The sequence below is a fragment of the Panthera uncia genome (assembly GCF_023721935.1).
Source record: "Panthera uncia isolate 11264 chromosome A1 unlocalized genomic scaffold, Puncia_PCG_1.0 HiC_scaffold_17, whole genome shotgun sequence".
Lineage (NCBI taxonomy): Eukaryota > Metazoa > Chordata > Mammalia > Carnivora > Felidae > Panthera > Panthera uncia.
This window is the reverse complement of record NW_026057577.1, coordinates 22,837,871-22,862,445: the sequence shown is the minus strand read 5'-3', so window position 1 is coordinate 22,862,445 and position 24,575 is coordinate 22,837,871. Positions and strand designations below refer to the sequence as shown.

At 39.7% G+C, this 24,575-nt stretch overlaps 1 protein-coding gene across 1 annotated transcript in view; it reads right to left on the bottom strand.

Moving 5' to 3' along the window:
• Window positions 1-15,912, bottom strand: part of SLC27A6 (solute carrier family 27 member 6) — a 74,520-nt gene extending 58,608 nt beyond the window's left edge. Inside the window, exon 1 of the mRNA XM_049649119.1 lies at window positions 14,943-15,912. Within this exon, the coding sequence (XP_049505076.1) occupies window positions 14,943-15,423 (481 nt within the window). The 5' untranslated portion in view covers window positions 15,424-15,912. The remainder of the gene's footprint in view (window positions 1-14,942) is intronic.
• Between the last annotated feature and the right edge of the window lie 8,663 nt (window positions 15,913-24,575).

The following is a 24,575-nucleotide window of genomic DNA, read 5'->3' as shown; positions in this document are numbered from 1 at the left end:
TGATTACAGCTTTGTAATATATTTTCAAGTCCGGAATTGTGATGTCCCCAGCATCGGTTTTCTTTTTCAAGATTGCTTTGGCTATTCAGAGTCTTTTTCAGTTTCATACAAATTTTAGGGTCGTTTGTTCTAGCTCTGTGAAGAATGCTGGTGTTATTTTGATGGGGATTGCACTGAATATGTAGATTGCCTTGGGGAGTACCGACATTTTAACAAAGTTTGTTCTTCCAATCCAGGAGCATGGAATGTTTTTCCATTTCTTTGGGTCTTCTTCAATTTCTTTCATAAGCTTTCTATATGTTTCAGTGTATAGATTTTTGAACTCTTTGGTTGTGTTTATTCCTAGGTATTTTATGTTTTTTGGTGCAATTGTAAATGGGATCGATTCCTTGATTTCTCTTTCTTTTGCTTCATTGGTGTATGAGTGCAACCGATTTCTGTGCATTGATTTTATACCCTGTGACTTTGCTGAATTCATGGATCAGTTCTAGCAATTTTTGGTGGAATCTTTTGGGTGTTTCATATAGAGTATCATGTCATCTGTGATGAGTGAAAGTTTGACCTCCTCCTGGCTGATTTGGATGCCTTTTATTCGTTTGTGTTGTCTGATTGCTGAGGCTAAGACTTCCAATACCATGTTGAGTAACAGTGGTGAGAGGGGACATCCCTGCAGTGTTCCTGACCTTAGGGAGAAAGTTCTCAGCTTTTTCCCAGTGAGGATGAGATTATTGGTTGGTCTTTCATATACAGCTTTTATGATCTTGAGGTATGATCCTTCCATCCATATTTTCTTGAGGGTTTTTATCAAGAAAGGATGCTATATTTTGTCAAATGCTTTCTCTGCATCTATTGAGAGGATCATGTGGTTCTTATGCTTTCTTCTCTTGATGTGATGTATCACACTGATTGTTTTGCAGATATTGAACCAGTGCCTGCATCCCAGATATAAATCCCACTTGGTCAGGGTGAATAATTCTTTTAATGTATTGTTGGATCCAGTTGGCTAGTATCTTGTTGAGGATTTTTGCATCCATGTTCATCAGGGAAATTGGTCTGTAATTCTCCTTTTTAGTGGGGTCTTTGTCTGGTTTTGGAATCAAGGTAATGCTGGCTTCATAGAATGAGTTTGGAAGTTTTCCTTACATTTCTATTTTTTGGAACAGCTTCAATAGAATAGGTGTTAACTCTTCTTTAAATGTTTCGTAGAATTCCCCTGGAAAGCCATCGGCCCTGGACTCTTGTTTTTGGGGAGATTTTTGACTACTAATTAGATTTCTTTGTTGATTATGGGTCTGTTCAAATTTTCTATTTCTTCCTGTTTCAATTTTGGTGGTTTATATGTTTCTAGGAATTTGCCCATTTCTTCCAGATTGCCCTTTTTATTGGCATATAATTACTCATAATATTCTATTATTGTTTGTATTTCTGCCATGTTGGTTGTGACCTCTCCTCTTTCATTCTTGATTTTATTGATTTGGGTCCTTTCCTTTTTCTTTTGGATCAAACTGGCTAGGGGGTTTAACAATTTTATTAATTCTTTCAAAGAATCAACTCCTGCTTTCATTGATCTGTTCTACTGGTTTTTTGGTTTCGATAACATTGATTTCTGCTCTACTCTTTAGTATTTTCTGTCTTCTGCTGGTTTGGGATTTTATTTGCTCTTGTTTTTCCAGCTCTTTAAGGTGTAAGGTTAGGTTGTGTATCTGAGACCTTTCTTCTTTCTTTATGAAGGCCTGAATTGCTATATACTTCCCTCTTATGACTGCCTTTGCTGCATCCCAGAGGTTTGGGCTGTGGTGTTATCATTTTCATTGGCTTCCATGTACTTTTTCATTTCCTCTTTGACTTCTTGGTTAGCCCATTCATTCTTTAGTAGGATGTTCTTTAGTCTCCAAGTATTTGTTACCTTTCCAAATTTTTTTCTTGTGGTTGATTTCGAGTTTCATAACATTGTGGTCTGAAAATATGCACAGTATGATTTCAATCCTTTTGTATTTGTTGAGGGCTGATATGTGTCCCAGTATTTGATCTATTTTGGAGAACATACCATGCACACTGGAGAAGACTGTATCTTCTGCTGCTTTAGGATGGCATGTTCTGAATATATCTGTTAAGTCCATCTGGTCCAGTGTGTCATTCAAAGCCATTGTTTCCTTGTTGATTTTCTGTTTAGATGATCTGTCCTTTGTTGCTAGTGGGGTGTTGAATTCCTGTACTATTATGGTATTATTATCAATGAGTTTCTTTATGATTGTGATTAACTGATTTATATATTTGGGTGCTATCATGTTTGGAGCATAAATGTTCACAATTGTTAGGTCTTCTTGGTGGATAGACCCCTTAATTATGATAGAATGCCCTTCTTCATCTCTTGTTACAGTCTTTATTTTAAAATCTAGATTGTCTAAGTTTGGCTACTCTGGCTTTCTTTTGGCAAAAATTAGCATGATAGATGGTTCTCCACACCCTTACTTTCAATATGAAGGTGTCTTTAGGTCTAAAATGGGTCTCTTGTAAAATGCATAAAGATGGATCTTGTTTTCTTATCTGTTACCCTATGTCTTTTGATTAGAGCGTTTAGTCCATTGACCTTTAGAGTGGGTACTGAAGATATGAATTTATTGCCATTATGTTGCCTTTAGAGTTGGAGTTACTGGTGGTGTTCTCTGGTCCTTTCTAGCCTTTGTTGCTTTTGGTCTTGTTTTGTTCTTTTTTCTTTTTTCTTTTCTCCCCTCAGAGAGTCCCCCTTAAAATTTCTTGGAGGGCTGGTTCTGTAGTCATGAACTCCTTTAATTTTTGTTTGTCTGGGAAGCTTTTTATCTCTCCTTATATTTTGAATGGCAGCCTTGCTGTATAAAGAATTCTTGGCTTCATAGTTTTCTGATTCAGTTCATTGAATATATCCTGCCACTCCTTTCCGGCCTGCAAAGTTTCTGTGGATTGGTCCGCTTCAAAGTCTTATGGACTTTTTTTCCCTTGCTGCTTTCAAGATTCTTTCCTTGCCTGAGTGTTTTGTGAATTTGACTATAATATGCCTGTTGGTGTTCTCTGTGCTTCCTGGATTTTGATGTCTGTGTCTTCCCCCAGGTTAGGAAAGTTTTCTGCTATGATTTGCTCACATAAATGTTCTACCCCTTTTTCTCTCTCTTTATCTTCTGGGACCCCTATGATTCTGATGTTATTCCTTTTTAATGAGTGACTCAGTTCTTCAATTCTTATATCATGCTCTTTTGCCTTAGTCTCCATCTTTTTTTCTGCTTCATTATTCTCAATAAGTTTGTCCTCTATATCACTGATTTGATGCTCTACTTCCTCCATCCTTGCCACTGTGGCATCCATTAGAGATTGCTGCTCAGTTACAGAATTTTTTATTTCATCCTGACTAGCTTTTACTTCTTTTATCTCCGCAGAAAGGGATTCTAATCTATTTTCAACCCCAGCGAGTATTCTTATTATCATTATTCTAAATTCTGGTTCAGACATCTTGCTTGTATCTGTGTTAAGTCCCTGGCTTTCATTTCTTCCTGTTCTTTCTTTTTGGGTTTAATTCCTTCATTTCATCATTTTGAAGGAAGAAAATAAATTAATAAAGTAAAAAAATTTTAAAAATTAAAAACAACATGGGAGTGCAAGCTGGTGCAGTCACTGTGGAAAACAGTATGGAGCTTACTCAAAAAAACTAAAAATAGAACTACCCTATGACCCAGAAATTGCACTACTAGGTATTTATCCAAGGGATACAGGTGTGCTGTTTCGAAGGGACACATGCACCCCAATGTTTATAGCAGCATTATCAACAATAGCCAAAGTATGGAAAGAGCCCAAATGTCCATCGATGGATGAATGGATAAAGAAGTTATAGTATATATATATATGTATATATATATATATATATATATATATATATATACACACACACACAAAGGAGTATTTCTCTGCAATCAAAAAGAATGAAATCTTGCCATTTACAACTATGTGGATGGAGGAACTGGAAGGTATTATGCTAAGTGAAATTTGTCAGTCAGAGAAAGACAAATATCATATGACTTCACTCATATGACGACTTTAAGAGACAAAAGAGATGAACATAAGGTAAGGGAAGTAAAAATAATATAAAAACAGGGAGGAGGACAAAACATAAGAAACTCATAAATATGGAGAACAAACAGAGGGTTACAGGACGGACTGTAGGAGGGGGAGTGGGCTAAATGGGTAAGGGGCATTAAGGAATCTACTCCTGAAATCAGTGTTGCACTATATGCTAACTAATTTGGATGTAAATTTAAAAAGATAAATAAATAAAATTAAAAATTTTAAAAATTGAAAAAAATAAATGCCTATAAAAAAATTTAAAACAACATAAAAAAATCAAATAAGGGCTGCTAGATCCTAGGTGTGTTTTGGTCTGGTTGTTGAAAGAAGGTTGACAGATTAGAGAAAAAAGGAAAAGATAAGAAAAGAAAAAAAAGGAAAATGTTTTTAAATTAGAAAAAATGAATACAATAAAGTAGAATAAAATGAAATGATGAAAATCTAAAGAGAATTTTAAAAATTTACAAAAAAGTAAAAAATACAGTAGAAAAAATTAAAGAAAAATCTTTTTAATAAAAATGGAAAATAAAAATAAAAATTTTCCCTTTCTGTATTCAAGAATAAGAAAAGAAAAAAAATTGGATAGATGGATCAGGGAACAGAATGAAATACGATTGAAATTACATCTGGTCTCCCCTAGAAGTCAAACTATGAAGCACCTTATAGTCTGTAAACTAAGCAGGCAGAGAGACTTGTGGTGTTCCTCAAGAGCATGGTTAGCCCATTTGGGAGGGGCTTAGTGTCATGGTTCCATTCTCCACTAGATGGCACTGCTTAGCTTACCGGGGTGGATTGTTGTGGTGCTTGTAGGCATGTATGCACATGCGCAGATGAAAAAGGCATACCCAGCTACCCAGTCTCTAGTTTTAGAACTCTGTGCTCTCTCCTACTGGCAATCTACACCCCTCCTTGTCTCTGGCTTCTGTCCACTCCCTGCTTCTCCATTTTCTGTGACCAAGCCATCAGGCTGACAGGTGGCACTTCCTTTCTGAGTTTTATCTCAGATGGGGCTGTGTTTCCCACACCCCTCACTTCGGAGGGACTGTGGCTTTGACCCACTCAGACCCTCTGGGGAGGGTCTCACTGAGCAATGGCTGGGTGCTGGCCCGCCCCCAGGAACATCAGCAGGACCATGCTGCTGTCGATGACCAAAGACTGCTGCTCGGTGCCAGGCTGCCCCCAAAAAGTTTGTGCGATCGTGTAGCAGCAGCATGTCAAGGATTATGGTTAAATCACAACACATATCTGGCACCAGGCTTCACCCTTAATGTCCTTGTTTCAACACCAGTGAATGTTGTGTTCTCTGGGTTCTCCTTTGCCTGTGGAGAGGCCACACAGCCTCTACCAAATATCCTCGAAGCAAAGGAACCGCCACTCCCCATGTGACCTGAGGGCCTCCTGGACCTGGCTGTCTGCTCCTGGGGATTTGCCTTTCCCACCAGAGCACTGCCAGGCATTGATCTGCAGAGTTTTCAGACTCTGCACATCCCCTGTTTATAGAGTCTTAATGGAATTTAAACCCTCTCCTTTCTCCTTTTTCCCTTTTTTGTTCAGTCCCTTGTGGCTGTTTGCACTCTTCCACTTTCTCTCCAGCTACTTTGGGAGGGTGGTGCTCTTCCCATATTCTCCCTGCCATCTTCGTCCTCTCTCTGCAAGCAAAAACAGCTCCCTGCCCTCTGTGGTTTCTCTCTCCCCCAGTTCACCTCTCTGCACTGTGTACCTGCTGAGTTCTATGGTTCAGGTGGTGCAGATTATTGTGTTAATCCTCAAATCAGTTTTCTAGGTGTGCAGGATGGTTTAGTGTTGATCTGGCTGTATTTCATGGATGAGACACACAAAAAAAACCTTCCATGCTGTTCCACCATCTTGGCCCCTCCTCCAGAATTGTTATTCTGACCTGTGTTTGATGATCTCTAAAGTGTATACACTACCTCATAAAAAAATCAATTATAAAAAATAATATTAGGGGCACTGTGTGGCTCAGTAGGTTGAACGTCCAACACTTGACTACAGCTCAGATCATGGCCTCACAGTTTATGAGATTGGGCCCCACTTTGGGCTTTGCACTGAGCATGGAACCTGCTTGGGATTCACACTCTCTTGCTCTCTCTGCCCCTCTCACCCCCAAATAAGTAAACATTAAAAAAACATATTAAATATTAAATATACCCTGGTCAGAATGTTCAAGTACATATAGATATGAACATTTCCAATCAAACAATTATATTTTTTTTCTAAATTTTTAACAAAATTTTAAAAATAATTACAAGATATATTTGAAGCTGAACTCTGTGTGCTGCATTAAACACCTTTTTTGAAATGTAAATCAGAATCTGATTACCTCAAAAAGCCATCTGTCAGCCACTACTTAATTCTACTATAATTCAATATATTTGGGAAAAAACTCATGATTTAGTTCCTCAAAATCTATCATTCAGATTTATCACAAAGAAACAGCAAGAGAAATATGTCAAATGGGACCAGGTTGTTCACAAGTAAAACCTGCAATACTAGGGAAACACAGAAAATAATAAGGAGTTCATATGTAGGACGTAGGGAGGAAAACTGGGACTTGAACTTTTCTGAATTAATTTCTATTCCTATAGCAAATCCAAAGAAAATAAACTGTAAGAGTCCAGAGTTCCACTGAGCATATACAGCATGCTGCAGGTTGCTTTGGTAAGAAGAAGTGAAAAATCACAAGGAATGCTGTCTGGGGGGGAAGAACAAGCCACAAATAAATGAAAAAAATAGGACAAATCATCTAGACTTTCTATTTTCTTTTATTTTAATGACTCTCACATTTTGAACATATAAGTACAAGTCTCTTAAGTGACTCATTTCATTATCTTAATTTCAAATCGCTCACGGGGAATTGTAAATTAACAGCATAAACTTTTATATGTTCATAATGGTATGTATGTCTAAATAGAAAAAATAAGTACAAAGAAAGTTAGAGGATGATGAATTCTGGCCCAAAATCTTTGTTGGAATTGTAGAGGCTAAAGAAATACTCAGGGGCATCTGACTGGCTCAGCTGGCTAAATGATCGACTCTTGATTTCAGCTCAGGTCATGATCTCACAGTTCATGGGTTCCAGCCCAGACTCAAGCTTCATGCTGCCAGTGCAGAGCCTGCTTAGGATTCTCTCTCTTCTTCTTTCTCTGCCCCTCCCCTGCTCGCTCTCTCTCTCTCAAAATAAATAAGTAGACTTTAAATACATATATATGTATTTTAATATAGATTACTAATATTAATATATATACTTATTTAATATATATTTTAAAAATATATATGTAAATAAATATATATTATAAAATATATATATAATAAAAAACAAACACTCAATGTTGTCAAAGAGTCATGATTTTTACAAGAAAAAGGAAGTGAGTAGATTCCTAAGAATTAGAGGAAATACAATTTCATTTCCTTCATATGTTAACATTAAACTGACTTAGCTGAAACATTTAGAATTCCACAGAACTTTCATCATACAAATTATTTCTTCAGTAGTAGTAGGAAATGTGGGTGAGGATAGTGAAAACTGAAATAAAAATTTAAAAAGTCTTGCAGAAGATAAAATATTATTTTACTCATCACGGCCAATTTATGTTAACAAAATGAAAAGTTTCAGTGTAATTTTGAAAGTAAATTCTAAACGCTAAGTCCTGACAGAAAAGAACATTTGTTCAAATGCCTCAAGGAAATTTGCCTGTTTTTCATGAAGATTTACTCTTTAGTGAAGTGTGCTACCACTGAAACCCAGAGAACTGTAAACATCTCAAGGTAATGATGTGGACCCTAATCCATACTTGAGCGGACTGTGCCTGGCACACACACGGGAGTTGCTGGACAGAGATGTGCTTACGGAACTGAGCTCTGCCCATGGGATCCACTGTGGATGCAGGTTTTGACGGAAAACTACCATAAGAAAGTGAGACAGCTGAATATTCTGTGACCTTTAATTAAGTCAACATTATAGGACAAGGCTGTAATGGAGAAGACTTTCAAAGCAATAGGTTCTTTTAAGAAACACTTATTATTGGAGCACATGGGTGGCTCAGTTGGTTAAGCATCTGACTCTTGACTCTTTCAGCTCAGGTCATGATCTCATGATTCATGAGTTCAAATCCTGGTTGTGATTTCACAGTTCAAGCCCCCGTCATGATCTCACGGCTCGTGAGTTTAAGCCCATGTCAGGACCTGAGCTGACAGCTTGGAGCCTGCTTGGGATTTTCTCTCTCTCCCTTTCTCTCTGCCTTTCCCCTGCTTGTATGCATGCATTCTCTCTCTCTTTCTCTCTCTCTCTCTCTCAAGAGAAAAAAATAAACTTAAAAAAACACACATTATGTCTCAAGCATGCAAGGCATTTCATTAGGTGGTGTTGCAAGCATAAAAACAGGTAAGTTGTGATCTCTGCTTATGATCGTGTAGCACTTTTTGTACCAATGAAGTTGGTTCTCCGTCAAGTCTCTTATTCCTATTTCTGATAGTACAAATGCAATTAGTAAAACTTAATATATCACTTTACTATGCCATTAACATGAATTAGGTTATTAAAAGGCTTGCAAAGGAAGAGCTTGTGGCTCTTAATATACTTGAATTCTTAGGTTAAGAAGAAAAGTTATATGAAATTCAACTACAAACGTTTAGATTGAGCTTTTCACACTCCAAAGCAATAATCACACAGAATCCAAAGTGGAATTATAGACCTCACTTCATGCTTTAACCACCATCCTACTACTTAGGGTAGCTTTTCAGCAGCTTAGAATAGGTTTTTCATAGAAAACATGGGCAGACTCTGGTTTCTAAGAAAGTTGATATTTAGTTGATATCCTAATGAATATTAGTTTATTAATTATCATAATAACCCTAGGAAGGGCACAGAAGCACAAGACTTTCAATTGTGATAACATATTCTTCCCTGAAACGATTTTATTAGCTGCCCTGAATATATGCACATGAGTTTGTAAGGGGGTTTATGTGTTTTCACTCTTGGCCATCCCCACCCATTCTGAGGAAGAGACATCATATTCCTTATGGGTAAAATTGTGCAAAAAAAGAAAAAGTAGAACACTTCATTTGACTTTGTTTCTAGCACATCTCCTATTGCCAAGGAAAAATAATCACTCAAGTGGGACCACAACGCCACAATATATTTGGCTTACTATTTTTCAATGACAAAGTAGTATAAACCAGTAAATGCATAGAAAAGCTCTCTAGACACAGACTAAACAGTAAGTAGAGGATAAAGTGGTAAAAGGCAAATACAAGGTGGTATTTCTACAAGTTTCGGACCCCATCAGAGTTCTTTTCCACACTCCTCTTTGGTTATAAATGGAAGTATCCTCTTTTTCTCAGCCACAGAAGAGCTAACCCATTTGGCTGCTAATTTGTGCCTGACACTCTTCCAGCCCCAGCTGCTGATGACGGGGAAGTGGACATGTTTGCAATGCTACTGGGGAGGACAAAATAGATGCTTAAAACCAGTTCACATGGGCCGTGTGCCATGTGCCTGGAACTCCCTCCTGTCAGCCCTCTCCCCAACAAAGACAGAGACTCCTACTTTGTATACATGTCTCTGCTCCTCTGCAATTAAAAATAATTATAGCAACCATTTAATGGATAGATACTATGGTCCAGGGACTCTGTTGCGTTCTTTACGTTTAATTCACACAAGACCCAGTGATACTCATCGATCATCTGCTATGTGTCAGCAGTCAGTTAATGGCAGAGCTAGGATCCAAGCCCAAGTTTTCCTGGCTCCAAGATGTATACTTCTCCCATTTTACCCTGCCACTTCTCTAAGCAGTCATGATGTCCTTTTAAGTAGTTTTTGCTCCTGCCAGTATTCAAACATCATCCCCTTACAGTAAACACGTGTTCAGCAGACAGTGTAAATAAGAACCCCATTGAGTGTCCCCATGATTAGAAAAGAAAGAAAACTACAAATGTATCAGTACTTAGAACACTGTCTTTTTTAGTTAATGAATCATGAAGCCACTGAACCTTCCTATTGAAGTGAGCAATTTTCTTTTGGAATGGAGGTAATCTTTGATGGAGCGGAGTCTAAAATGGAAAAGAAAAATGCAAAACAGCCAGTCATTCTACTAAACATTAGCAAAAATATTAAAGTGCCCCCCAAATTAAAACCAATATATGTGAAGACAATTATGGCACATGGATTAAATGATAAAAGTGTACATGAGCCATGTATCTTATCTGAATATGCATTCCTTTCTATACAACTTAAAAGGCTTTTGTTTTTCTCCTAGCTCTTCCTCTTGGTCTTTAAAAAGCAGTTATCTTTATGGCTGATAGTCATTGGGAGAATTACAAAGGCTTGATGACTGGAACAGTCTGAATGAGATGGTTCATGAAAACTAACGAGGCAAACCTGCATGTTACTTTAAGTTTATAGTACTGTTTCTTGGGAACAGGAACACAAAACCCTTCCAAACATGTTGAAAAACAAAATACTATTGAATCTAAAGTAAGAGTTCAGGGTAATATTAATATGTATTTTTTAGCTATCCACTGATAATAATTTGTGTATATTCAGAAGGAAGAGAGTACAAAACACACACATGCAAGTAAATCTGAAAACTTGGGGATGCCTAGTGCATCTAAAAGACTTCGTACTTTTGGGAAGTCATGATCCTAACACTTAGCAACATTAATTACCAGATGAACAGCAGAGGACAGTTTATTAGCAAAACTATGCAAGTAAATAAAAAGGTACTGAGTGTATATATGTACTTTGGAGTTTTTCATTAGTTCATTCATTCATTCATTCATCCATCCATCTAGACAATAAATACTTGTTGAGCATCTCCTTTGTGCTAAGTTCAGGGAATTTAGTGGTGAACCAAACCAACTTCCTCGGCTCAAAGAGCTTACATCCCCATTCGGTCTAGTCCCCAGAGAGACACAAATAGCAACTAGAACTTTACCACTCCATTGGGCGGCTGTGAATGGCCAGAGCATATGGGAGGCAGGACGGTTTAGTGGAAAAGGTACTGAAAGAAAGTAAGTGGATAGATGAAAGGTGAGAGAGAAGGAAGGGAAAGGGGGAAGGGTGGGGTGGGGGGGGGATGGAGAACAGAAAAGAAAGGAAAAGATGGAGATGGGGGAATGAACAGGAGCACGAGGACAAGGACAAAGGTGTACCCAGCAGGCCTTTGCATCAGAAAATGCAGGCTCTAGTCATATCTTCTACATATGTGAGCTTCAGGGAACAGCTTGCCCTCTCTAACCTATGCTTTCCTGATCTTTAAAACAAGGCTACTATGGCTGTGGTGAGAATCACATAAGATAATACATATAAAAACAATTTATAATTTATTAAGTACTTTAGAAAAGGGAGAGATTATTTAGTAGTAGTAGTAGTAGTAGTAAATAGGTCAAAGAATATAATTACACAGACTTTTTAAAGTGATACACAAGCATCCCAACACTTTCCTATTTATTCTAAGCAAAGAGAAAAGCATATAGACATAGAAATCATTTTGGCAACAGCCACTATTACTAATATCAAAGTTGAGATATTGTGAGGAAAGGACTAGGTTTAATCTAAGCCTATTTTTCAGTAAGCACTGACATTTTCCAGGGAAATCTGAAATGCCATTTGACACTTCTTCAAAACTACAGAGTACACACAGGAAACTTCCTAGTAAGTATTTTTGAAGCTGCATACCGTGAGAGAATGAAATGCAAGTTTTAAAACCATTTAAATTGTTTCTAGTTATCTGTGTATGAACTACCTGGTGTTTTAATATTGGCAACTTTTATTTTACTATTTTTATATAACTGGAATGCATATTTTTTCCTAGTAGTATCACCAGGGGACTGAGATACAGAAACAATTAGGCTCTACAGTCCAGCACTGTCTTATATAGGAGACCAGGTTGGGAACGTCTGCTCTTAAACCTGAGTTGTATCAACCTGGACACCCTCAATCAATTTCTTCCCTTCGATTTCCAATATATAACTCTGTACCTGCCTCTCGGAGTCACTGGGAATATCTTTTACATAGTCAGCCTTGAGTAAAAGGCAACTGTTAACATTTTTGTTAATGCCAGTAACATTTGCCTGGTAGATTAGTTGCTATCTTCTCCCTTTGACTTGTTCGTGGAGACAGAATTATAAGACATTATCTGGCCTACCTGTAAAACCTGTTTGAAATCGATTCTAGATAACTTCTGGAAAATAAAATGTTGTTAAAACATACCAAAGTAAGGTGTTTGGGGTCCTATGCCAAACCACTTACTAGCCTTTCTTATAGCTAACACCAGTTAGATGGCAGCAGCAAAATCCAAACAAGTTTCCTTATTAAAGGCCTCAGATGACTTAATAATGATAATAATAGTAACAATTATTTCAATTCACTAAGGCTTCAGTTGGTACATACCAGGCATTCAGCTAGCCCCTTTACATAAGGTCTATCATTTAATCTCAGAATTACACTGTGAAATAGATGGTATTGTCACCATTTGCAAGTAAGTAAAATGAGAGGGAGCGAGGGAACGAGGAAGATCATCTTATCCTTAATGTCTGGCTTATCTCCATCTAAACCATCTGATTGTTCTTTCCACCTCAATACAGTTTCCCTGGGGATATAATGGTTTAATGGTACATCTCCATCAGAAACATTCCATGAGATTCTAAGAGCTCTAACATTTAAGGCTCTAAAAACCATATGTATGTTTAACTCAAGATGCCAGGAATACAGAATTTCTTGTATTTCAGGCTAAGAGCTTCATATATAGAAAGGTGCTTGTGATATAAGCCACATCTTAACAACAACAACAAAAATCTAGTAATTAAGTGAAACGGAATTGTCCCATAGCCGAAAAACTTATGTACTTTATATATTTTAAAGATATGCTGAAAAGAACTGTTAAAAAGATTTAAGGTTGATTTCCCCACCTATCTACTCGTAAGCAAATTGACTGCTGTTGGCTTAAAACTCCAGCATCTCAAATAGGCTTTTATATACCAAAACTTACTGTTGGTGTTAAAAACAAGGAAACAATGCAATTAAGTTACTGGCAAGGAAAGCAAAACTCTGGCACAAGTAACACTGCAAAATTAATTGGTCCTAATTAGGCAGTCACTCAGCAAAGAGCAAAGTTGGAATGTCTATGTTGAAAGGTAATAAGCCCTATACATTTTGAGGGGAATCCCTCAGGAGACTGGCTGTAGGATGTTTCTCAGGTTGACTTTAAAAATATGGCTACAGAAACCTTTTCAGGGACACTCTGGCCCTCTTCGTTTGCTCTTGTCAAAGCAATTTATGGCTTTATCAAATTTCAGCACAATTTAATTTTGATTTGTTCTAGAAACTGTGACCTAAATTGGATTTAGTGATCTAATTGGATTGAGCAATAATAGGGGCAATGGAATAAAATGTGAAAATATATCCAAAGAAGAACTATAATATTTTTTTTCTGCTTCATTCACATTCATTCACACTTGCCCCATTCACCATGATATCAAAATTCTGTATGACTTATTTATCCTGCTTATGGTCACAGTTCAGAGAAAGTTCATCATGCTAGTTAAACTTGAACAAATGAACAACAAATGAACAAAAAATACACAGGAGAGACTATGCAGCTTCTCCACTTCTTTAGATTAAACAAGACAAAATCAATGCTTGAGAGTAAACATTTTGCTACTTTATCAGGTCCTAAGTTGAGCTGGAAGGACAATGGGAGCAAGGAGAAATCAAAGTCTTGAGTAACCTTTGTACTATATATCGCCTAACCCATGATTGTGTGATGTGCAATAATGATACAAGAAAGGTTACTAGTGAAGTTCTACACCTTCAAGATCACTTACATATCGATGTAGATAATTTTTCCAGACTGCTCTGTGAATCTAAAAACTCTGCACGAGTTGTCAGTATGCATCTATTCATCTAAAATACTTAAATACTTTAGCTAAGGTCCTTGCCATGGAGCCTCTTCATCCTCTACCTTCCTGGCTTCATGCAAGAAGAATATACATAAACCCATTACATTATACCAAGTAAGTATCACTTGTCATACTTCAATTCCACTTGGTGGTGCAACTCAACTTCCCAGGTTCTTTGTTAATGAGGTATTCAACCAAAAACTTTTCTTTGCAGTTCTGTGTCAGTATGTGTATCCAAAGCCTAACCCAAGGGAGGAGGGAGAGAAGACTAGAACATAATGGAAGCGAAGAAAAAAAATGCAGAGATGGGGGTGAGGGAAGGGAGAGCAAGAAGCCTAGACTCTGCCAAGAGCCCGCCCACTGGCTGGGAGATGGGAGCCTAACCTTGCTATGCAAGTCCCAGCTTGCAGGGATGGCAAAATAAGAGCAGACATGAAGATAAGAATTCATGCAATTCAGATTAATTTGCTCTTCAAATGTAGTCAACCTTCATATTGTTACTGTTAGAGGCAGGTAGGTATTCCACAATGAAATGAAAGTAACTTTCCTACTCATCAAATAATTTTGTCAGATCTGACAAAACTAGAACTTACCGAATTCTATCTCTCTGTGTTCTTGCATTCATGGAAGATACCAATAACCGTAAAACTGCCCCTCTTTCAAAATAGTAAGAAGCAGAGATTTCAGAAAAGTTTTCTGAACCTTTCCTGGTGGTTACTAATCTACAAAAGGGTAAGTGATTGAAATAGAACAGGGGATATTAAACCAGCAGTCACAGAACTGTAAAACTATTTTGTAGCCATACTATGCACACTTCATCACACACACCCGAAGTGTTAGTTGTGAAGTGTTGTAACCAACAGGGGCCAGGGAGCGATGACAGGCAGGGTTGCCTTTTGCCCATGGAGACCTCACCCGGACGGGCTTTTTACCTGCACCCACCACGAGGGCCCTGGGCTCACAGCTGCGGATGCAATGCAGAAGGGAGTTGGAGACAATGTTGGAATTGAGGAAGGCCACGACGCAGCCCAGCTTGGCCAGGCCGAACCACACATGGACGAAGTCAGGCTCGTTGCTCATCAGCAGAGCCACGGTGTCCCCCCTTTTCAGCGTGGAATGGTTCAGGAACACGTGAGCCACTCTGCTACTCCTTTTGTCCACATCCTGATAAGTGTAGATGTCTCCCTCATAGATGATGAAAGGTTTCTGGGGCTGCTTCTTGGCAAGACTCAGGAATTTACCCAGGACAGTGAACAGCTCCCCTTTCAGCACGTACATCTCCAGCCGAATTCCATAGCGTACCACCTTCAGCAGGTACCAGAAGTCATCCCAGAAATAAGGGAACACCAGTTTCTGCAAGAAATGCAGGAAGCCTATTCCAGCCGCTAGTCCTGTTAACCATGGCAGGAGCATGGGGGCAACCGGAACAGAGAGCAGCTTGTGATCCCAGCCCTTCTTTTCAAATGCAGCTTTCCGCAGAGACCACGGCTACCCAGAGCTGAGGGCTGGCACCTGCAACTTGAATCAGCCTTTCTGGGAGGAAGAGGGTGATCTTGAGAAACAGAATCAGAAGTATGCACGGAAGAAATCGCCCCGAGGGATGCTGGGGATAAGGCTTAGGTCATCACCTATCAGGGGCCTCGCAATCTAGGAGTCCAATTCGCAAGCCCGACGGCTGTCCGCGCCCTGCGGGGTTCTCTGGCCCTCTCAGCCCTCTCGCTGCAGGCTGGCTCAACCCCCGACGGCTTTGCGGCCCTGAGCCAACCCCACCACCCTCAGGAGAACTATGTCCAGGAGCAGACGTTCTTCTGCTGGGTGTGGGCTTTCGGGCGGCTGCAACTTGGACGCTGAATTCCAGCCTGGAGAAGCTGGAGTTGGCGAGGGCTGACAAGCGCAGCCGCTGCGGGTCTTAACCCGCCAGAAACCGCGCAGCGTCTCAGGGCCACGCCTCTGCCGGGGATGCCCCCAAGTCAGGTGGGATCCAGGCCCGAGCCCCGCCCCTGCTCCGCCCCGCGCCCCCGCCCCGCGCCCAGGAGCTCCCCCCTCCCCTCCGGGGGTACGGACACACTGGGTTCCCGCGAACTGCTCCGGGTGGCCACCATCTCCCCTCCTGGTGCTCTTGGGCTGGTGTATCTCTGCTCGGAACCGCGGCCGTGTCGTCCGCCTGTAGCCCGTCTCCAGGCTCCCGGCCAACCCCTGCTCGGGGCGCCGCCGCTGGGACGGCTCGGGCTCCGTCGCCGCCTCCTCTCTGGGCGTGCGTCCCGCCGCCCCGGCGAGTGTGCCGCTCGACCCGCCCCGGGCCTCTGGCCGGGAAAAGACGGTCCCCGAATGCAGGGAAAGCCGGGGATCCTGGAAGTCGTGGCTAGAGTCAAGGGCAACCAGGCTGCTGGAATTGGGTCGAGAGAGTTCATTCACTAAACAGTAAGACCTAAAATCGCTGGAGAGGCGATTGGAAGAATTAAAAAAAAAAAAAAAAAAAAAAAAAGTCTCGACAGAAAGAACGAAAACGACAAAAAAATATTTATGAATTGGCCACATCAAGGAATATTTGAACTTTTTCTTCAGAAAACACAAAATTGGGTTGTTCTACAAAAAGTACTTTTGAAAACTTAAAGTTTGGTATTGACATGTATGTTGAAATTCTATCCTTAGAGTGCCTAGTCATTGCTCTTTACAAAATGTTCCAAAATCACTGATTGATGTGGAAACTTAAGTCCATAGCTACATCCATATTTCTTTTTAGGTGAAAAATACTATTCTCTGTCCTTAACAATAACTGTTTTTTAAATCCCCCATTTAGATCGGGAACTTGAACTAAGAATTCCCAAAATGGGAGAGGAGATGGTGAAGAAACAAGTAATTGCAAAGAATTATAAAATTTTCTGCAATGATGAAATTTTAACTGAAGGTAAAAAACTGAGGGGCATTTAGTTACACTTTTTTTTCTTGCAGACACCATCATCCCAGGCCCCTGCTTTTAAGGAGTGTGAATAAATGGTTAATTGTACATAATGAAACCATTAAGCATTGCCTCACATTTCCCTCTTTCTTCTCTTATGTTCTGCAGCTGGGTTCTAGCTAACCTCAGATTTCCTAATAAAGAAAAGCCTGGTAACTCCAAGGCTGACTCTGGTTTATCAATCTGAAAATGATTACTTTGAAATCACAGCGAAGAGCCCAGGAGAAAGACAGGCTCTTTGATCTTTTTTGCGCAGATGAAGAAAATGCTTTCTCAGTTTATTCAGAAGGGATGGTCTTTTCAATTCAAAAACATCTTTTCAGTTAAAAAAAAAAGTGTTAGTATCAAGCAGTTTACAACTTGAAAAGTCAGTTTATGACTTGAAAAGTCAGTTTATGACTTGAAAAGCACCTTTGAAATTGGATCCTTTTCTCTCCTAGCTGTAATCTGATTCAGTCACCTGGAAAAACAACTTTCAAAGCAGACCATACAGACCATGAGCAGTGGGTTTCAGCTTTTGGATTTTCACTACAAGTAAAATCTGTCTTCCTCTAGTGGGAACAGAACAACTAAGGAGACACAGGTTTGCCATCCTTTAATTTGTTAAATTAAAAACATTAAGCACACGTTAAAACAATTACCTGCTACTGTCACCATTGTTTTATAAAGGGAAGGATTTATTTCAACATTAAAAGCCAAGAAAGTAATACTATTATAATAAAGGGCAGTCTTTTAAAATAAATAAAATTGGGGCGCCTGGGTGGCTTGGTCGGTTAAGCGTCCGACTTCAGCTCAGGTCATGATCTCACGGTCGGTGAGTTCGAGCCCCGCATCGGGCTCTGTGCTGACAGCTCAGAGCCTGGAGCCTGCTTCTGATTCTGTGTCTCCCTCTCTCTCTGACCCTCCCCCACTCATGCTCTGTCTCTCTCTGTCTCAAAAATAAATAAACGTTAAAAAAAATTTTTTTTTAAATAAATAAAATTAACTTCATGAAAAACTCATTGGGTTACACTTATTTTTCTCATCATTTTTTTGAATGTTCATTTATTTTGAGAGAGCGTGAGCGAATGGGGGAGGGACAGAGAGAGAGGGAGACAGAGAATCCCTAGCTGTCTCCTCAGGGTCAGCACAGAGTGCGACCCAGAGATCATGACCTGAGCTGAAATCAAGAGTTGGATGCTTAACCGATTGAGCCACCCAGGTGCCCCTTTGTTTCGTTTTGTTTTTAAAGTAGGCTCCACACCCAGCCTGGGGCTTGACCTCAAGACCTGAGCTGAGATCAAGAGTCAGACACTTACTTAATCAACTGAACTACCCAGGTGCCCCGCTCGTCATGTTTAACATCATCCCAAGGCATGGAGATAGATTTTTATCAACTACAGATATAAGTGAGTCAAGAAAATATTTGGCACCATGAATATGAGACACTTTGATTTATTAGGAGAGCTACAAGCTACGTTGCCAAAATTTATATGGGCCAAGAACAATTCCTCACCTGAAATCTCACCATAAAAGAGTCAATGAAAATATTGGGACAGCTAAGCAGTGTTGTATGTACTCTTAAATCAGCCCATGTGTCTGTTCCTGTTTTTGTTTTTGTTTTTCCATAAATTTGGTATTCACTTTCAGAAAGAACCAAAGACAGCTCAGTAAAATATATATAATTATTTATTACAGTTGCTAATTATTGCAAAATGGGGGTAAGACACTAAGAATAACTGCAAATGAGTAAATTTATTGTTAAATTAAAATAAAAACAAACACATGGGAAGAGTCTAGACGTTTCTGTTACTATTACTTTTGATTAGGGACAATGCAGTATTTCTCAGGTTCCCTTTTATGGAATATAGAAATTTAATTGCTTTTAATGTTATCTGAAAATAAATATTGTGACTAAATGCAAGTCAATGCAAATAAATCCCCTTCCTTTATTTTCAGTGTATATATGATCTCCTCTCCCCCATTCCCATTTCTGGTTTGACTTTCCCCTCTAACCTGCTCCTAGTCCCCTCTGTTGCAGATTGTTTAGGCAGCAGATAGAAGTAAAACTGAACAAAAAGCATCGTATGGTAGACACGGAGTCATCTTATGCCCATAGGATTTTACCACTGTAACTTAAGAATTCTGACTTTGTGTAGACAAATTACTCGTGTCTGTAAGTATTCTGACAAAATTCTACAGCAGTCATATTTTGGATTATAGGAGGTTTGGGGAAGGCAGAGGTTTAGAAAGTCAAAAATCCGCAAAAGGTGTTTGCAATGGGCAAGGAAGCTGAGTTCCTTGACTGTAGCAGAGCTTGAGGAGGTGGGTGGGAGTGGGGTGGAATGTGTGAGGGAGATGGATTGGTAAAATGAGGTAGGGAAGGGTGAATGCAAGACTTCCACTTAACACTTCCATACAGGAAGGGGGTCTCGCTCAGGTTTTAATCACTGTCTTCGTCTCTCATCATAGCTTGATTTTAATGGGAAGCCTCACTCTTCCTACCGTCAGTTGCTTTGTTTGTGTTAATGAGCCATCATTGCCCACAAGATTATTCCCCACAAGAACTCAAGAAGCCAATTCAACATTAAAGATGAGAAGTGGGTTAGAAGGTTGGGTGGTATTAACATTACCATATGTCTTAGACACATCAAACACTTCTTGAAATATAAAATTTTTACAGCACCAAATAAGTGATCCTATAATAACAGTCTGGGCAGCAATTCTCAACCAAATTAAATGTTTAACTATCATTTTCGCCACAGACTACAAACCATGCCTAGAAACTTCTGCCAATCACCATCCTGCCAAGAAGATATTTTACACATGTATTTTATTCATGCATTTTAGAAACAGTTTTCTTACATCTAAGTGCGTCTGTTTGCGGCAACTTTCCCTTCCTCAGTGTTGGTGAAATATACCCTTTGGGAAGGACATTTATGCAAAGTTTTGTATGTTTATTCTGAATCCTCAGGGTAGCTTCATTTCTATTTAATAAGCCACCTACATGGAGGCAGGTCATTTGGTCATTAGTGACATAAATCAAAGAAATTCTTTGGCAACTTTTATTAGGAATTAACAATGTTCCAAATATCACAGTGAGTTCTTCCATGGGCCCCACTTTCGCAAATCCCATAGGGTCTAAGATTTAGTCTCAGAGCTCTGGGAGGGGACAGTGGGAATTCTGAGATTCAGCATGAATATTTCATTTCTTGGCACATCCTGGAAATTTACAACACTTAAAATTAAATACTTTTCCAATGGCTTAATTATAATAATTATTTCTCCCTGGGTAGACAGGTGGTCCAGTGCTGGTGGGCGGGTGCTCCAGACCTGGCACTACTCTGCCAACTTCAACTCATGCCTTCTATTTAGGGGGGTCAAGGCAGCTGCTCCAGCTCTTGCCTGCTCCCACTCTCCAAGAGGGGGAAGGGATAGGAACTGAAGGAGTCACCTCATTTAGTGTCTTGTTGTTTTATTTTATTTTTTAGCTTTTTATCAAATAAAATTTGCAAACACGCATAAAAGTAGAAATAATATAATAATAATACCCCCTACCATATAGTCATCACCTAGAGTTCGTGATGGTTAACATTCTGGCCAGTTTGTTTAAACTATTTTTTTCTGAAGCATTTTAATCGCAGACAACATAGTATTTCTATCCTAAATATCTAGGGACATCTCTGAAAGAAGGACATTTCCCTACCTCATCACCATATCATGATCACATGTGATAAGATTAACAATAATTCTTTAATACCATCTCATACTTAGTCCATATTTAATTGCTTCCAAAATGCCTTTGGGAATTGGTTGGTCTAAAACCAGAATCAATTCAAGCTCTGAAGTCTAAATTCTCTTTTAATCTAGAAGAGTCCTTATCACAACCTCTTTATCTTTTCCCCAGAAGTTTCCTTTTTAAAGACAATAGACCAGTGGTTGTGGAGAGTGTCCCACCTTCTGCTTTGATCTGATTGTTCCCCCATGACCCCTTTAAAATGTTCCTCTGTCCCCCATATTTCAAGTAAACTGAGAATTAGACCTATAGACTTAGACTCCGGTCAAGCACTTTTGGCAAGAATACTTCATAGGAGAATCTATGTATTTTATGCTGTATTACATCAAGATAAACATGATATCTAGTTGTTGTGAATCAGACTGCTCATCACTGTTGATGATGAAATGTACCTTACTGTATACACTGATGTCCACCTTGCTTTTTCCACCTAATGTACTCTGGTGACCCCAATCTATCATGCAGACATTCTCATCACTTCCTTTTATGGTTGTATATACTCCATCATGTGATGATATCATAACTTATTCAACTTGCTCTCCACTGATGGGCTTGTTTTTAATCTTTTGCCATTATGAATAGTGTTATAAGTAATGAATCCATGCACATGGTATATATTTTTCCCAATGTAATTTTGGGATAGCTTCCTAGAAATGGGATTTATTGCTGAGTCCAAGAGAAAACATATGTATTATTTTTCTGGATACTGTCATTTTGCCCTCCACTGGTTCAGGTTTCACAGAGAAGGAAAAGCAGATCCAGAGAAGCTGCTTAGGCATAGCCTCGCAGGGCATTCATCATCTGAAATAATTTGTAAAATTAACTTATGACTCTTCTGGAAATAGCATTTACTTCATTTTTATTTTTTTGTTTCTAAATATACTTAGATTTTGAGCTTGTCATTCCTAAACAAAGTAGCATTCAGAAATTTATGATAAAAGGAATAAGATATTAAAATCTTCACATATTTCTGTGATAACCCTCACATGATTTTTTTAATCAATTGGATCAAAAATCGAAACTATTTGCTCTTTAAAAACTTTAAGTATTTTCCTTCTCATTCTTGATTACATGAATATTTCTGAAGATACCTTATCTATCAGATTCTGGAAGTTAACATTAGCATTTAGTTTATGAGGAAGAATCATTCTTCCCAACACGTTAATACTTTATTGGAGGGGCTCCAGATTGACTCAGACGGTTAAGTGTCTGACTTCAGCTCAGGTCATGACCTCACAGTTAGTGAGTTTGAGCCCCATGTCGAGCCTGGAGCCTGCTTTGGATTCTCTGTCTCCCTCTCTCTCTCTCTGCCCCTCCTACCCTGGTGCTCTCTCTCTCTCTCTCTCTCTCTCTCTCTCTCTCTCTTTCCCTCTCTCCCTCCTTCTCTCTCTCAAAAAGAAATAAACAAACATTAAAAAATTAAAAATTAAAAAGTTGAGAAAAATACTTCATTGGATGAACTAGATGATGTCCTCAAAGGTCCTGCCCCTTCACACCTCAGACCTAAAACAAGTTCAGGCAACTCAGCCTTAATATTTTTCAAGCCTGAAACCACAGGTGACACCTTTTAATCATATATTCATACGATTCAAAATTCCTATTGCACAATAATTCATGTGAACACTATCTGTGCCCTACATCTCTATCTCATTATCAAGATGCAGATAAAGAAGAGTTCTAAGAAAAAAAATTTCTAAGAACTATTTTTTTAATAAAAATTCATGAGATCAAACCCAGTAAATATCACCTTTCCAGATGTTTTGAACATTAAAGTTGATATTTTGATACTAAAACAAATTCATTAATTGTATCTATATGGTCACTACCTACACTAAATTAGCCAACATTTAAATGAAATTATTTATTACATCTTTTGGGTTTTTTTTGTTGTTAATTTATTATTATTTCCTGTTTATTTCACTAGTTTGCAAGTGCTTATTGCTACAAGAACATATTTCTGTTTACTTGGCTTAGCAGCAGGCAAGGAATCATCACATTCACACACTGAATTAGTCCAGTATGGATTTGGTAGGCTGGTGACACTTGGGTTGGAAGTTAAAATTTCCAACATATCTGTACTTACTGGATTTGCACACAAAGTACTTTGTCTGAAATATCTTGTGTAATGAGGTTGAGATGTCAAAACATTAATGTCCTAAAAAGAAAGGCAGCAATGGAATTGAGTGAGTGTTTGCTCCAACAAACCTGTATCTTTGGACTTGGGTACTCCTTACTCCAATCCTATTTACTAGAAACTACAGAAGTTGAGGTACCACCTTGATGACTCAAACTAGAGAATTTAAACTGGCCATCTAACCAGTATAGCCCTTGATTTCCTTGACTGGGAAGAATTAAATTGGATCTAACAGTTTGCTGACAGCAAGCAAACAATCGAGAAAGAAAGAAAGAAAGAAAGAACAAACGAACGAACGAGGGAGGGAGGAAGGTAAGAAGGATGGAAGGAAGGAAGGGAAGGAGGAAGGGAGGGAAAGAAGGAAGGAAGAAGGGAAGGAGGGGAAGGGCGAAGGAAAGGTTGAATCAGATATTTATATTGCAGTGACTGTTCATGGGTGGTAGATGTATTGTAGTTTCATCTATAGCATGAGTATACTCATGTATACCCTGGACTGGCCCTCTGGAATGTGAAAAGCTATCCCAGAGAAGGACCATAATAGTTTACTTTTATTCCTCAGGCCTGCACCTTCCCTTCCCTTTCATTGCCTATGACTGCCTTCCCTATTCTCCACACACAATCTACAACCCACACCCTGAGTTTTTCATAGTAAGAAGAGAAATAACAAGGAAGCTAATTGAGAAAGGAAAGTGTAAAACCTCCAAGGTGGGTCCTCCCCTTACATACTGTCTCACCAGCAAGATGCACTGTCAGTCTCCCAATGAAGCTTTCACCTGTCAGAGTTCCCCATCCTTCTGTTCACCGGACTTCTAATGCAGATTTTGCAAGGAACTGCCAAGATAGTCATCTTTTGCATGAAGCAGAGTGAAAATCCCTAATGTTTAACTAAACCTTAGGGAAACTGATTGCAACTGATAGCAAATGAGAGAAACCAACTAACGCCATGCAGATTTAAACAGAAAAGGAAGGAGGGAGTTTGGGAAGATGGCAGCGCAGGAGGACGCTGGGCTCACCCTGTCCTGCTGATCACTTAGTTTCCACCCACACGTGCCTAAATAACCCAGGAAACTGCCAGAAGACTAGCAGAATGGATTCTCTGGAGCCAAGCACAGACGAGAGGCCCACAGAAGAGGGTAGGAAGGATGGAGAGGCGGTGCGCGCTCCAGGGACTGGTGGGAGGGAGCTCGGGAAGGGGCAGCCAGCCGGCAAAGCAAAGCCCCCGAGTCTGGCTTGCAAAAGTGGAGGGGCCGGACGGAGTGTGTTCTGAAAGCAAGCAGGACTTGACATCTGGAAGGTTGTAAGTTAACAGCTCTGCTCGGAGAGCGGGAGGGCTGGAGGACAACGGGAGGGAAAGTTGTTGAGCCCCGGACAACAGAGCTCAGCTTGGTGGGGAACAAAGGCGCTCGCCAGCGCCATCTCCCTCGCCCATCCCCCAGCCAAAATCCCAAAGGGAACCAGTTCCTGTCAGGGAACTTGCTTGCACCTCGCAAACACCCATCGCTGTGCTTCTGCGGATCCATCCCTCCGGCGGCGGGTCTGACTCCCTCCCGGTGCCTCAGGGCCCCTCCCGAAGCAGATTACCGAAGGAAAAGCGAGCTAAGCCTGCCCCTCCTGCCCCTGTGCACCTTGCCTACCCACCCCAGCTAATACACCAGATCCCCAGCACCACAAGCCTGGCAGGGTGCAAGTAGCCCAGA